Source organism: Rousettus aegyptiacus, unplaced genomic scaffold, assembly GCF_014176215.1.
Source record: "Rousettus aegyptiacus isolate mRouAeg1 unplaced genomic scaffold, mRouAeg1.p scaffold_m13_p_12, whole genome shotgun sequence".
NCBI lineage: Eukaryota > Metazoa > Chordata > Mammalia > Chiroptera > Pteropodidae > Rousettus > Rousettus aegyptiacus.
The window spans coordinates 17,884,917-17,897,390 of NW_023416287.1; the positions used below are offsets into that span (position 1 = coordinate 17,884,917).

Sequence of the window (12,474 nt, forward strand, 5' to 3'; positions counted from 1 at the left end):
ATCGCACTCCGGTGGGGGCAGAAGGGGGAGAATGGTGAGCAGTGCCAGGCTGTGAGCCCCAGTGCCTTCCTTTCGTATCTCCGCAGAATGAACCAAGCCCACGACTAGGCTCTGAGAGCATGGCCAGCAGACCCCTCTGCACATAACACACCTGAGAATTCCACAACCTGGCAAGAACACATGCTGCTGGTGTCATTGAAGCCTCCAGATGCAGTGGGGGCGGCACTGGTCCCGAGTCAAGATGAAAAAGGGCATTTTCCAACAGGTGGTCTTAGCAACCCCTCCCAACACCTCTCCATCCTTCAAGGGCCAGTTCATGCCTTTCTCAGCCCTTGGAATTTCTACAGCAATTCTAGTCAGCACACAGAACTGACTCGAGTGTCTCTGTTCTTGGCAGTTGGACTCCAACTCTCTGTGGACAGGGACCTCATCTTTGTATGTTCTGTAACCCTTCCCTATCAGAATGTAGGCAGATAACAAATTCATGCCACCCAACAGGAATCTTTAGCGAATTCTTTCTTAATAGATGTCCATCATGCTGCTGACGCCCAGCTACATAAGTAGACACAGCAGCAGAGGACAAATGCAAAGATCCAAGGTTTATTGTTGAAGGGGAAGTTAAAAGAGAGGGTGAAGTGCCGGGATAATAAATTCTAGACTGAGAGGCAGTAGCTGCTCCTTGGCCAGGGCAACACACCCCTCTGGGGAACTCTGCAGGCAAATGTAATTGGCCCTATTCCCATGTGAACTGGGGCCTTCCCCCAGGCCTGCAGGTTTCCTTCTCTCTTCCTGGAAACACCAGCTGACAGGGGCTCTCAGGTTAGGTAATAGATCCAGACTTTTCCTTTGGCAAATCTGCAGCTGCAAGGAGGAACCATGAATCGTTCTACAGCCATCTGTCTGTGTGCTCCCAGGCTGGCTTGCATCCTGCCTTGGCTGAGGCTGCTACCTAGAGGTGGCTTGGGAAGTGCTGGGGCTGGGGCATAGCAGGATTGGCCCTGGGGATGTCAGACTTTGAGTCAGGGATTCGTCCAGCTTGCGGGTCTCAGCCTCTAGGACAGTGGCCTCAGGGGCCTGGGCCACTGCCAGAAGGGAGTGGGAGAGGCTGTGGTGCAGGCCTGCCAACTCGCGGCTGGTCTGGACTGAGCGAGCGATGTAGTCCTGCCTCTCCTTCCGCTCCAAGGCCAGCTGGGCTCGTAGCTGGGCTACCTGGTAGGCAGAATCAAGAGGGAGAAAGCAGTTGAGGGCCTTGAAGCTGCCCCATCTCTTCCTGCTCTGCTCCTGTGGCTCTTGTCAGACCAGCATTTCAATCTACTATCGCAATGGACTAATCTCAGAATCAGGCTTTACAGTGTTTGGGGGAAGGGCCTCTGGGAATCATAGAATCCAGTGACGCTCAACCCTGGCTGCACCGGAGACTCAAATGAGGAGCTTGATTAACAACAAAACTATTGCTCAACTTCATTGACGGATTATTTCCATGTACCAAAATGCCCAGGTTTTAAGTGTGTATTTTGATGAGTTTGATAATGTACCTGCCCATGTATAACCACTATTCTAATCAAGATACAGAATATTTTAATCACCGCAGAGTTCCATTGTGCACCTTTTGGAAGCTTTTAAGAAATATTCTGACTTAATTACACTGCAATGAGGCCTGGGCACCAGTATTTTTTTAAAAGCTCCCCAGATGGTTGCAATGTGCGCAGCCACGGTTCAGAATCACCAATTAATACTTCCATTTCTCAGGTGGGTAGAATGAGACTACCAGGAGGTGAGGTACTGGGAGCTCAGGGCAGATACAATACTAGGGTGAGGGCAAAAGAAGCTCCTGGGGTACAAAATTTAAGGAGGCACTCCGGGTTGACAGGGCCTCCTCTTTTGCCTCACCTTCCTCTGGGCCTTGTTTCAGAGACTGCTTTTGGATAAATTAAAAGTAATAGCTTGAGTCTAGTCAGATAGTCAGGCTCTGCCAGTAGTGACTACTGATTTCTAAAATAGGGTCAGAAATCTTATTATTCCTGGGTCTTGAAAGACAGGTAGAAACTTTAGGCGAATTCAGCCTATGGGGCAAGAAGCAAGAAGGCACTACAGTTTCCTTGAGTGTGAAGGCTCGACTTGAGCTCTGAGGTATGGACCCTGGCTCTGGTGCCGGGCCACTCCGCTTGGTGTGCTGGCAACAGTCTTGCCTGCAAAGGTGCACGTGAGGGCAGAGGAGACCAGGACGCTTCTGCTTGCTTTAGTCTGTCCTCCTAGACTCCTCTTCTGCTCCTCTACCCTATTCCCTGTCCATTCCCTTCCTAAACAGGAACCTGAAGGTCTGGGGCCTGGAGCATGCTTTCTTCCCCACTCCCACTCTAACCATATGGTAGGTTGAGTTGGAACTGGGCTCTTCTTGTCTCTAACATAGACTGAAGTCCTCTGAGGCAGAAACTATTTCCACTTTCCCTGCTGGAGGGGCACAAAGGGCCAAGCAAACAAAAGACACTAAAGCCCATTGCCTGAGTACAAGGAAGGGAAAGAAGGCTTAAAAATGCATCCTTGTAGAACGTACCTCTTTCTGCAGTTCAATCACGTGCTTGGCATCGGAGGAGCCCTTCTGTCCTCTTCCAGTCTGTAGAAGACAAATCCCATTCCTAATGGAAGAGGCCTTCCCACCCTAGGGGTTCTTCAGGCATTCTCTGCCAGCTCATCACAGTCCCAAGGGCCAGGGCAAGGAGTATGGGCCAGAAGTGCCCAAAATCAAAGTGAACTCTATGGGGCACGATGCCTCCGGGCAAGAAGAGGCCCAAATCAGTCCAGTGGGTGATGCCCACAGAGACCTGATGCTGAACTTCCAAAAGGCTTGGATGGCATTGGCTTCTCTGAGGCACCTTTTCATCTACAGAAGTTCACCTGCTTTGTGCTAGCCCTGAGCTGTGAGCTAAGGATGCAGAGAGGAAGACGAGGTGCCTGCTGTTGGAAAGCTCTTATTAAAGTAAGAGTGATGAAGAACTGAGAGATGGTCATCCAGCAGAAACAGACTCTCTCTGCCAGGCTACAGGGCTGTCTACTGACGGGCATAACTCTGCTAAAAATGCTGGTTTGGAAGTCTTCCTCAAACTCCTTACCCCAAAAAGGGACTTTGGCCCCAGGAAATACCATGGACACTAATCTTATAAACAATATTGCAATGAGCTAGGAGGTCTAAAAGGTCTGCAAAGCTTCACCACTCAATACCCATATGCCTGGGATTCTGACCAAAAGCTTAATGAGCCCTGCTCCCAGGTGAGCCTAAGGTATTGGCCTGGGAACAGGTACACTAGACAACAGTGAAGGCTGAGTTCCTCAGAATGCAGGACAGCTAGCTGTGACTCCACCCCACCCACTGATGTTGGGCGTCCTTCCTGAGGCAGGGACAGACTGAGCCTTGCTGAGTTGGGCAGAACCCAGTCAGGAGGGACTCTGGATTGGCAGAAGTGGCTGACTCTCCTTGCAAGGGTAATCTGGGATATGCGATGCAGAGGGTTGTTTCTGGTGGCTGAGGTTGGGTTTTCTTGAGGCTGTAGTCAATGAAAAGAGGTAAACCTGCGGTGTGGGTGACGATGCTGTGACTTCACTGATCTCTGGAACCCCTGCCCGCGATGCGCGCAGGAAATCCTTCTTCAGCTTCCTCCGCTCTCGCTCCACCTGCCAGGATGCAAGTGAGAAGTCAGCACTTGGCTTGGCCCTGGGGCTGGAGCACAGCTACCTTTTCTGAGAGGCCAGTGCGTGTGTGAGTGTAAGAGGACAGCAGTCATAGGAAGATAAACTCTTATGCTGAGGGAAGAACGTGCTAGGGCAGGTCCAATACAAGGAAGCGCTCCTGGGGCAGAAGAGGTAGGGCTAGCCTTTCAGGCCTTTAGAGCAAGGGATAGCAAACATTTTCTGTAGTATTTTGGGCTTTGTGGGCCATTCGATCTCTGCCACAGCTATTCAACTACACTACTGAAGCCTGCGAGCGGCCCTAGACAACAGATAAATGAATGGGCATGGTTGTGTGTACATACACTTTATTTTGAGAAATAGGCAGCAGGCTGAATTTGGCCCTCTGGCTGTAGTTTACCAATCCCTGCTCTGGGGGCTGCACGAGAAGTAGAGACTCGCATCCACTGGACCCTGGAGGAGAGAGCTGAGGACGCTCAGAAGTTACTTACCTGCTCCAAGGTGGTCCGCAGCTGGACATTGTGGCGCTGCAGCCTGCTTCGGTCAATCTCCAGCTGTGCCACTGCCTGCTGTAAGTGTTCAAGCCTTTGTTCCCATAGCTGTTTCTCCTCCATCCCAGGACCAGGCTCAGCCTCTACTCCCGAGACCTGTGGGAGAGACCTGTGAATCTCACCTGGGTAGCCCGTTAGACTGGTGGGGAACAGATATAGGCAAAGGGACTAAAATGGCAGGTCTGGGTTTCAGGACCCAATTCCCAAGAGGAGGACAAGCACCTGGACAGGAGCTCCTTCCTGGGACATCTGTTCCCACCAGAACCCCACCTTACCCCCAGCTATACACCCACCTCTCCTCTGGGCCCCTGTTCTGCTCTGCTGGTTGGGCTGGGGCTGTGGAGTCGCTCCTTCTCCAGAGCCTGTCTGGTGAGCTCCAACTCGCCCTGGGGTAGCAAGGTACGGAACAAAATCGCATCACGACAACCTCATACCCAGACCTACTATACCCTCCACTCTCAGTTCAATTTTCTCATCAAGTTATAATCTCATGTGTTCTAGGGTCTCTGAGGTATTTTAGTGCAGAACCTGCATTTTACAGATGGATAAACAAAACACAAAGGGATCTACCCAAGGACACACACTAAACCTGCCTTGTTTTAGATCCCCCAAAAGCTAAGTGTTAACTTGGAGCGCTGAGGTGTTATGGAAAGAGCATGGACTTGGAGCCACACAGACTTGGGTATTATGTCATCACTTACTGGCTAGATGACTCTAGTCAGGATATGAGTTCTCTCCAAATCCCAGTTTCCTCATTTGTAAAATGACTACATGCTCCATGATGCACAGATCAAGCCTTTGGGGTTAAATCCCTTTAGATAAACAGGGAAATTAGTGCTAGGTATGTTCTAGGCATCCTATGTTTCCTAAATGATAATGGTCAAGAAGAGAGACAGATAAGAGAAGATGAATATACAGGTGTGAGTGGAGATTGTCTGGGAGAGAGGAAGAGCTTTGTAGTAAAAAGACTGCTTAGATCTAGTTCTAGTTCTGCCATTTACTAGCTGTCTGACCTTGAATAAGTTTAGCCTCTCTGAACTGCCAAACTTCAACTATAAAATGAAGGTAAGAGCAGTTACTACTTTTGAGGGTCATTACAGAAGAAAGTGAGAGTAACAGTGCTTGGCATATAAAATGCTTAAAATAAAAAATGATACCACTGAGATAAAGGGCTGCATCTGAAAGATGTCCTTGAGTGTGTATGGGAAGGGAGACTCTGACTCGGGCTACACTGAGTAAAAACGGCTTGGTAACCCAAGAGTAGAGACAGGAAGTGCCCTCCTGCCCAGCTGCATACCTTACTTTCTCTGTGCCTGTAACAAAGGGACTGGAAATAGGAAAGTTGTTCCACTTACTGTATGCTTCCTTCCTACGCGCTTTGCACGTACTATGTCATTTCATACACCAAATGGCCCTCTGGGGCAGGTACTATCATTCCCTATTTTATCCATGAGAAAACCAAGGGTCAGAGAAGAGAAGGCACTTACCTAGGGTCACACAGCTAACAAACTACACACCTGTATTTCAAATCCCAGAACTTGACTCCAAAGTTCATAAATGCAACCCCTTGTCTGCTTGTTGCCCTTTACCAGAGCAGATCGCTGTGAGCTCCCATAAGGCAAGTCCCTGCAAGGCTGTGTGTTTGAGATGACAGAGGGGGTTCTCTGGGTCTCAGCGCAAGGATGGAGAGTCAATTTCCCAGGAAAAATGAGTTGGATTCCTCTCGGCATAAGAGATAATGCCTCTCTAGGTCCAATTGTCAACCTAGCTTTCCTGATTGCCCACTCTGTGCAGGCCTGTGCTCAGTTTGGGGGTGCGGAGATGACTAAGACATGGCCTCTGACCTTAAGGTTAAATGTTATGCCCTAATGCCCACTTTCTTTCTCACTCAACGTTCCACCTAGAGGAGCCCTCTTATTCCTAACCGCTGATGACTCCAAAGTCTCTATGTCTAGCCTCACTCTCATCCTTTAACTTTAGATCACTTTACAGGTCTGCCCGTTGGACGTCTTCCCTTGCATGTCCCATAGGTACCTCACTCCATTTCCAAACCGAACCCACCATTCTACTACTCTTCCCCTAACCTGCCTTTTTTGTCTCAGTGAGCAGAAACCTGGGGCTTTGGTTTTTCTTTCTTTATGCCCCTGTCTCTTAGCAAATCAACTGCCAGAAGTCTTATGATGGTCTAGGTCCGCCCACATGCCTCCGTCCACACTTACTATCTCAGGTCACTGTCTCTCCCCTGGACTTCTGTTACAGCCTCCTAGCTGGTCTCTCAGGATCTACTGCTGCTCCACACAGAAGCCTGAGCAATCTTTCTGAATTCTATAGCTGATTGTGTCACTCCCTCACCTTAAAGCCTTCATCCACTTCCCACTGGTCACTCAGGTCCTTAACTTGACTTAGAAACCCTGAATGACACGGCCCCCCACTGTCCTCTTTCTCTTTAACAGGCAGCTTGAACTCCCAATACAGATACTTCATGTTCTCTCTCTTATCCAGAAAGCTCCTCCCCAACTTGTGCCTAGCTAACTCCTTGCTGGTCCCTTCAGACCTAACCTTAAACACCACTTTTATCAGGAAGCCTTTCGGGACTCACCCCCAAGAAAGGGAAGGTGTCCCTGCAGTATGCCCAGAGTACACTAAACTTCCCCAGTGAGACACTAATTATAATTAGGCACTGCATTCTAATTGCTTATCCACTAGTCTGTAAGCTCAATGAGGGCAGGGGCTGAGGGTGTCTTATTCTCCTTATATCCCCCAGACTAGCACAATAAAACCTGGATTCCACTTATGTTGAGGTGCCATGACCTTAGCTTTCTCACACCTTGAGGTGCTATAAGCCCAGGGTGGCAGGCAGCCCGGGCTCAGACACACAGGGCTCTGCCCCCAACCCTCACTAGGCATGGAGTGACTCACCTGAAGCCTTTGATGTTCCGAGTCCCGCTCCAGGACAGAGGCTTGTAGGAACATGGCTACATCCTGCAGGTTGCTGACGCTGGCTTTGCTCTGGGCCAGGGACAGTGCCAAGTCCTGGGCCTTCTCCCTCCACTCAATCTCCCTGGCCTCTGTCTGCCTCAGGGCTGCCTGTAGTCGCTCCAGCTCCAGCTGCAGCCTGGGCCCTAAAGAATCAAATTTTGTAGAGGGCTCCTCTGCTGGTGCTGGCGAGGCTTTGTGACTGTGGGCTGAGTCCTCCAGACTCTTCTTTTTCTCCTTCAAGTCCAGGATCTCCTCTTCTTTTTGGGCTAGGGTCAACTGTAGCTCCCTTAGGCTCTCACGAAGGCCTTTGATCTCTTCCTGTTCTCTCTCCTGCCCTAAATTCTGCTTCTCCTGGATTATATCCTCTCGGGCCCTCCGGGCCAGTGACTTCTGCAGCAGCTGCCTCTGTTTCTTCTGACATCTCAGTTCTTCCTCCCTCTGGGCAAGTACCTGCTGGAGCTCCTGCAAGGACTTCTGGTGACGGAGATCCCGGTCCTGGATCTCACTTTCCTGCTTTCTCAAGGCCTCCTCCAGCTGCCGGGCTTGTGCCTGGCATGAGTCCAGGGCAGCCTGCAAGGTAGCAGTACTGGCCTCCAGGCTGAGGCTCAGTTCTGCCTGCCCAAGGAGATGCTGCTCCTTCTCTTGCAGGGCTGCCTGAGCCTTGCTGAGGGCCTCCTGCAGAGCCTCAGCCTGGCCCCGGGCGGCCTCCTCCCGATGCTGGGAGGACTGGCTATCTGCCCGCAGGGCCTCCAGCTCCTGGTCCCGTTCCTTGAGCACTGCCTCTGCCTGCAGCCGGCTGTCTTGCAGAGCCTTGGCCTCTGCCTCATGCTCCTGTGCTCGCTCTGCACACTGCTGCTGGAGGGCCAGCAGAGCCTTCTCCTGCTCACGAGACTCAGCCCTTAGGTCACCCAACACCTCCTCCAGGGCCTGTACCCGCTGTCCCTCCACTGCCAGCTCTTCCTGAAGCCTTCGCACGTGTTCCTGGCTGTCCTCAAGCTCTCCCTGGCGCTCTTTTAGAGTCTCTTGGGCCTGCTCCAGAGCTCTCTGCAGAGTACTTGCCTTTTCCTTCGCATTCTCCTCCTGCCCCTGGGCCTGCCGCTGTTGGTGCTGCAGGGCCTTGAGCTCCTGGTCCCTCTGAACCAGGGCTCTCTGGGCTTCTTCCAGCTGACCCTGAAGTGACTGTTCTTTCAGTTCCCCCTGTTCCCTGGCTTCCTGCAGGTGCCGCTGCAGGACCACTATCTCCTGTTCTCGCTGGGTGAGGAGTAGGCTGGTCTCACCCACCTTCCTGTGTAGGCCCTGGAGCTGCTGATCCAGCTGGTCCTTGTGCTCCTGAAGTTCCTGGATATGCTCCTGCTGGCATTCCACCTCCTTCTCCTTATCACGCAGGATCAGCTTCATGTGCTCTAGGTTCCCACGCTGTGCTTTACTCTGGCCCTTCCCTTCTTCCACCCGCTCCTGCACCTGCTGTTTCTGAGAAGCCAGCTCCCGGCCTCGCTCTCTCAAGGACAGCTTGATCTGTTCCAGGTCCTCCTCTAGGATCTTGGTCTGCAGTGTCCTCTGATCTTCTAGGACCTGAATCCTTTCCTTCTGCAGCACTGTCTCCTGGCCCCTCCTCTCAAGGTCCTGAGTCAGATGTTCCTTTTGCCTCTGCAGTTCCTCAATCTGTTCTCTCTGGGACTTCACCTCCTGGTCTTTCTCCTGGAGCTCTCTGGCCAGAAGGCTGCTGTGGCTCTCTAGCTCGTGGATCTGGCTGCTTTGCACTTGCAGCTCCTGGCTCTTTTCTTCCAAGTCCAGTGTAAGGTGGGTCAGAGCCACCCTCTGCATTTCCCTCTGGGCCTCCAGCTCTTCGATTGCCTTTTCTTGGCACTCTATTTTGTGATGGTTTTCCTCTAGTTCCAGGGCCAGGCATTCGAGAGTAACCAACTGCTTCTTCAGATCCTGAATCTGCCCTTTCTGGGACTCGATGACTTGGGCTTTCTTTTCGAGTTCTAGCAGTTGATGTTCCAAGATGTTCCTCTGAGTCTCTCGATCCTTCTCAAGCTCTTTGATCTGCTCCTTCTGCACAGTCAGCTTCTGCTCTCGCTCCTGGACGGCCATGGGCAGATGCTCTAAAACAGACCTACACTTCTCCAGCTCCTGAATCTGTTCCTGCTGCAGATCCACCTCTTGATTTCTCTTCTTTAGGTCCAGTGACAACAATTCCAAAGCAGCCTTCTGCATTTCCCGCTGCTTCTCTAGTTCTCGGGTCTTTTCCTGCAAAGCCTCCACCTCCCCTTCTTTCTGAGACAGGGCCTGCGCCAGGAGAGCCAAATTCTCCTGCAAAGCCTTCCCTCGGGCCGCCTTCAGCTCACCCTGCTCTTGCAGAGCCTGGGCTCTCTCACGCTCACTCTCGGCCTCCTCATTTTTCAGTTTCAATGCTGAGCGAACAGTTCTCAGGTCTTCTTCCAGGACCCCAGCAGCGCTTGCCTGAGCCCTGGCTTCTGCAACAGATGCTTGCAAATGTTGCACCTGGGCTGTCAGGTTCTCCTTGGCTGCCTGAAGCAACTCTCGCTCATTCTGGAAAACAAGATGCACAGCCACCTTGATACCATCACTCCACCACACGTCCTTTCTTTCCTTACTTTGTAGCACTAGCACTGTCAAAGACTTGGGCAAAAAACAAAATGACAACAACAATAAAACTACTAGTGCATTCCACTTAAGCTAATATTATAAAAGAACATCCCCACCATATCCCAGAGCTCTTCCATGCTCAGAGAAGAAAGTCTGGTACAAATGAGCCATCTAGACTCTGGTCCTTTAGGGCAAGGAACAAAAATCTCAACCTCAATTTGGAAAAATTAATTAAAGGAGGATTCACTGGGACTTTAATAATGGCCCTCAGGGACATGAGGACAGCCAGAGAAAATGAGACACTGCTGAAGGAAGCTGGGCACTACATATGGATGTGGTATGACCACAGGCCAAGACGAGCATGGCAGCTGGAGCCTGAGCCTGGGGGGACTACTCCTGCAGCAACCCCCTTCCCCAAACCAGCACCAATTTACCTGGGCCTCCATTCCCTGCAGCTCTGCTCGCCGTAGGCGACTCTGTAAGGATGCCACAGTTTCGTGAAGTTCCATCAGCTCAGACTCTAGGGAGTTCTGTTTTCCTTCCCACTTGGATTTCTCTTTGGGAAGAGGAGAGGTAGTGGAGCACAGGGCCCATGGTTGGGGGTGGAGGAAAAGAGGGATATAGAAGCAGATGGAGAATGGGTAAGGGAATCAAAGGGGAGAAGGCCAAGGAGAGAATTACATCCAGTTTCACAGAGATATCACCCATCTGCCAGCTGCTCCTGTTTGCCTAGGCTCCTTGCTGCTTCCAGACTCGTGTCTGTATCTGCTACCCAGCTCTAGCGCTGCCTGATAATCGTCCCAACACTTCATCCTGATCACACAGAGATCCTCAAGCTTCGATTCCAGACAGGGGTGAGCTAGACAACATCAGAGGACCTTGCCAGTCCCCAATTCTATGATTTTTCAGAGGTTCCTAGAGACCAGGGTTACTCTGTTGGCTGCTTCCCACTCTGATTTCTGCAAAATGCACCTGAACCCAGCTCTATCCCTAAGTAGCCCCCGGAGATACTTTCAAGACCCAGACCCACTCCCCTACTTGTTCTCTTCTCTTCTACAGTAGAGCCTTGAGCCTCAAAACCCTCCTCTCTCCTTTCCTTTTCGAGTAGTCACCACCCTTTCCAGCCCTTGGGTGTGGCACAGATATGTACTCCTCAGTTTCTCCCTCCTTGCTATCCCCTAAATAAGCCCATACTCCTGCTGCCAAAGATTATCATTTCGAGGACATAGGTGGAGATGACAAAAATAAGTAATGTAGATAAATGACAAAAGATACGGAATTTTATAATGTTCTCACAGTCCTGGCCCTGGCTCTGGATTGCCAATTTTTTAATCGGCAGACAGAGAAAGAGGAAGCCTAGACAGCAACTTCTATCGTTCACCAGATCTGTTTCTCCTAATCCCATCTGCCAGGATGGCCCTCAAAGGCCAAGCAAAGCAGAAAATAGTTCATGGGGTCACCACCTCTTTGGAGATGCCTCTAGGTATCCTCTCACGCTTGCAGATAAGTAGTAAAGAATGGCTGCTAGGTCTTTCCTCTCCCCTCCATCCAAACCCCCCTGCCTGCCTTGACCTTCTCACCTTCCTGGTTCTGGGAGAGCTGTCTCTGCAGATCCTGCAACTCTGCATGGACCTGGCTCTTCTCAGCCTCTGTATCAGTTAGACTCTGTTCCAGCTTCTGCACCTGATCCCTCAGATCATCCTGGGAAAACATGAGTGTAGCCAAACAAGTTCCTCATCTTCCACAAAGCTATCCTAGTCCAGGGCCCAAGCCCTCTCCTCATTCTCAGCCTCTGTAGGGGTCTGTCATCTTAGACCTATTCCCAGATTGCTGGTTATTTATCTCTGAACTCGTGTATTTGATGACAGGCTCTGCTCCAACTGACTGGAGCCCAGAATTCCCTTCTGTCTGTGTCATTTAAAACAGAACTGCTAAAATTTTAGCTCAGGGTCACCTCTCCTCTCCCTGAACTCCTACTTCAAAGCTTACATTAAAGGTCACTTCTTCCTTCCTTCTGACTTTCAAGTTAGAATGAATTGTCCCTTTCTCCTATTATCACTCTGTGCATCCATTATCAGTCCAATTAATTCTATAAGCCCTGCTTTATTTTAGAATGCAGTTTGCCTCCTCAGCCATGCCAGGAGCCTTCTTGAGGGCAGAGATCAGGTCTTTCTGCTTTTTATGTCCTCAGCTCACAGTGGCTGGCATATGGTGGCACTCGATTTTTACTGACTGATAGGTTCACTGTGAGATGAAATTTGCAGGACATTTAGTTCAGTCTTAGGCCTAGAATATTTCTATAAATGGCAACCTCAAATCTCAGAGGTCCCCAATATGTGTGTGTGTGTGTGTGTGTGTGTGTGTGTAGGTCTGGCACCAAGAATAATTCATGGCTGAGAGGAAAATGATGAAAAACGATAGCACGCATCTATGCAAATTTTTTTGTTTACAGGGCTCACGTAAGTCCCTCACTTATTTAATCCTCACAACCTTGTGAAGGGCGCATGATTTGCCCTGTATGTCTAGCAAAACCAAGCCCCAAACCAAACACTTTATTCATGGTTGCCAGGTAGTAAGTGATAGAGTGGAACTCATCCCAATCTTATGTCAAGAAGAAAACAGGTCAAAATGCTTTATGAATCTTTTT

General features: G+C 50.5%; 1 protein-coding gene across 11 annotated transcripts in view; it reads right to left on the reverse strand.

Moving 5' to 3' along the window:
- Window positions 1-579: 579 nt before the first annotated feature.
- The window catches only part of CEP250 (centrosomal protein 250), a 40,675-nt gene continuing 28,780 nt past the window's right edge, over window positions 580-12,474 (reverse strand). For 10 of the 11 annotated variants that reach the window (XM_036229482.1, XM_016126431.2, XM_036229481.1 and 7 more), the window contains 8 exons: window positions 11,408-11,528; window positions 10,262-10,383; window positions 7,155-9,770; window positions 4,529-4,621; window positions 4,176-4,331; window positions 3,568-3,669; window positions 2,555-2,614; window positions 580-1,209 (listed from right to left, as the gene is read on the reverse strand). In XM_036229482.1, coding sequence (XP_036085375.1) covers window positions 946-1,209; window positions 2,555-2,614; window positions 3,568-3,669; window positions 4,176-4,331; window positions 4,529-4,621; window positions 7,155-9,770; window positions 10,262-10,383; window positions 11,408-11,528 — 3,534 coding nt within the window. In that variant the 3' untranslated portion in view covers window positions 580-945. The other variant, XM_036229484.1, reaches the window with a different exon arrangement.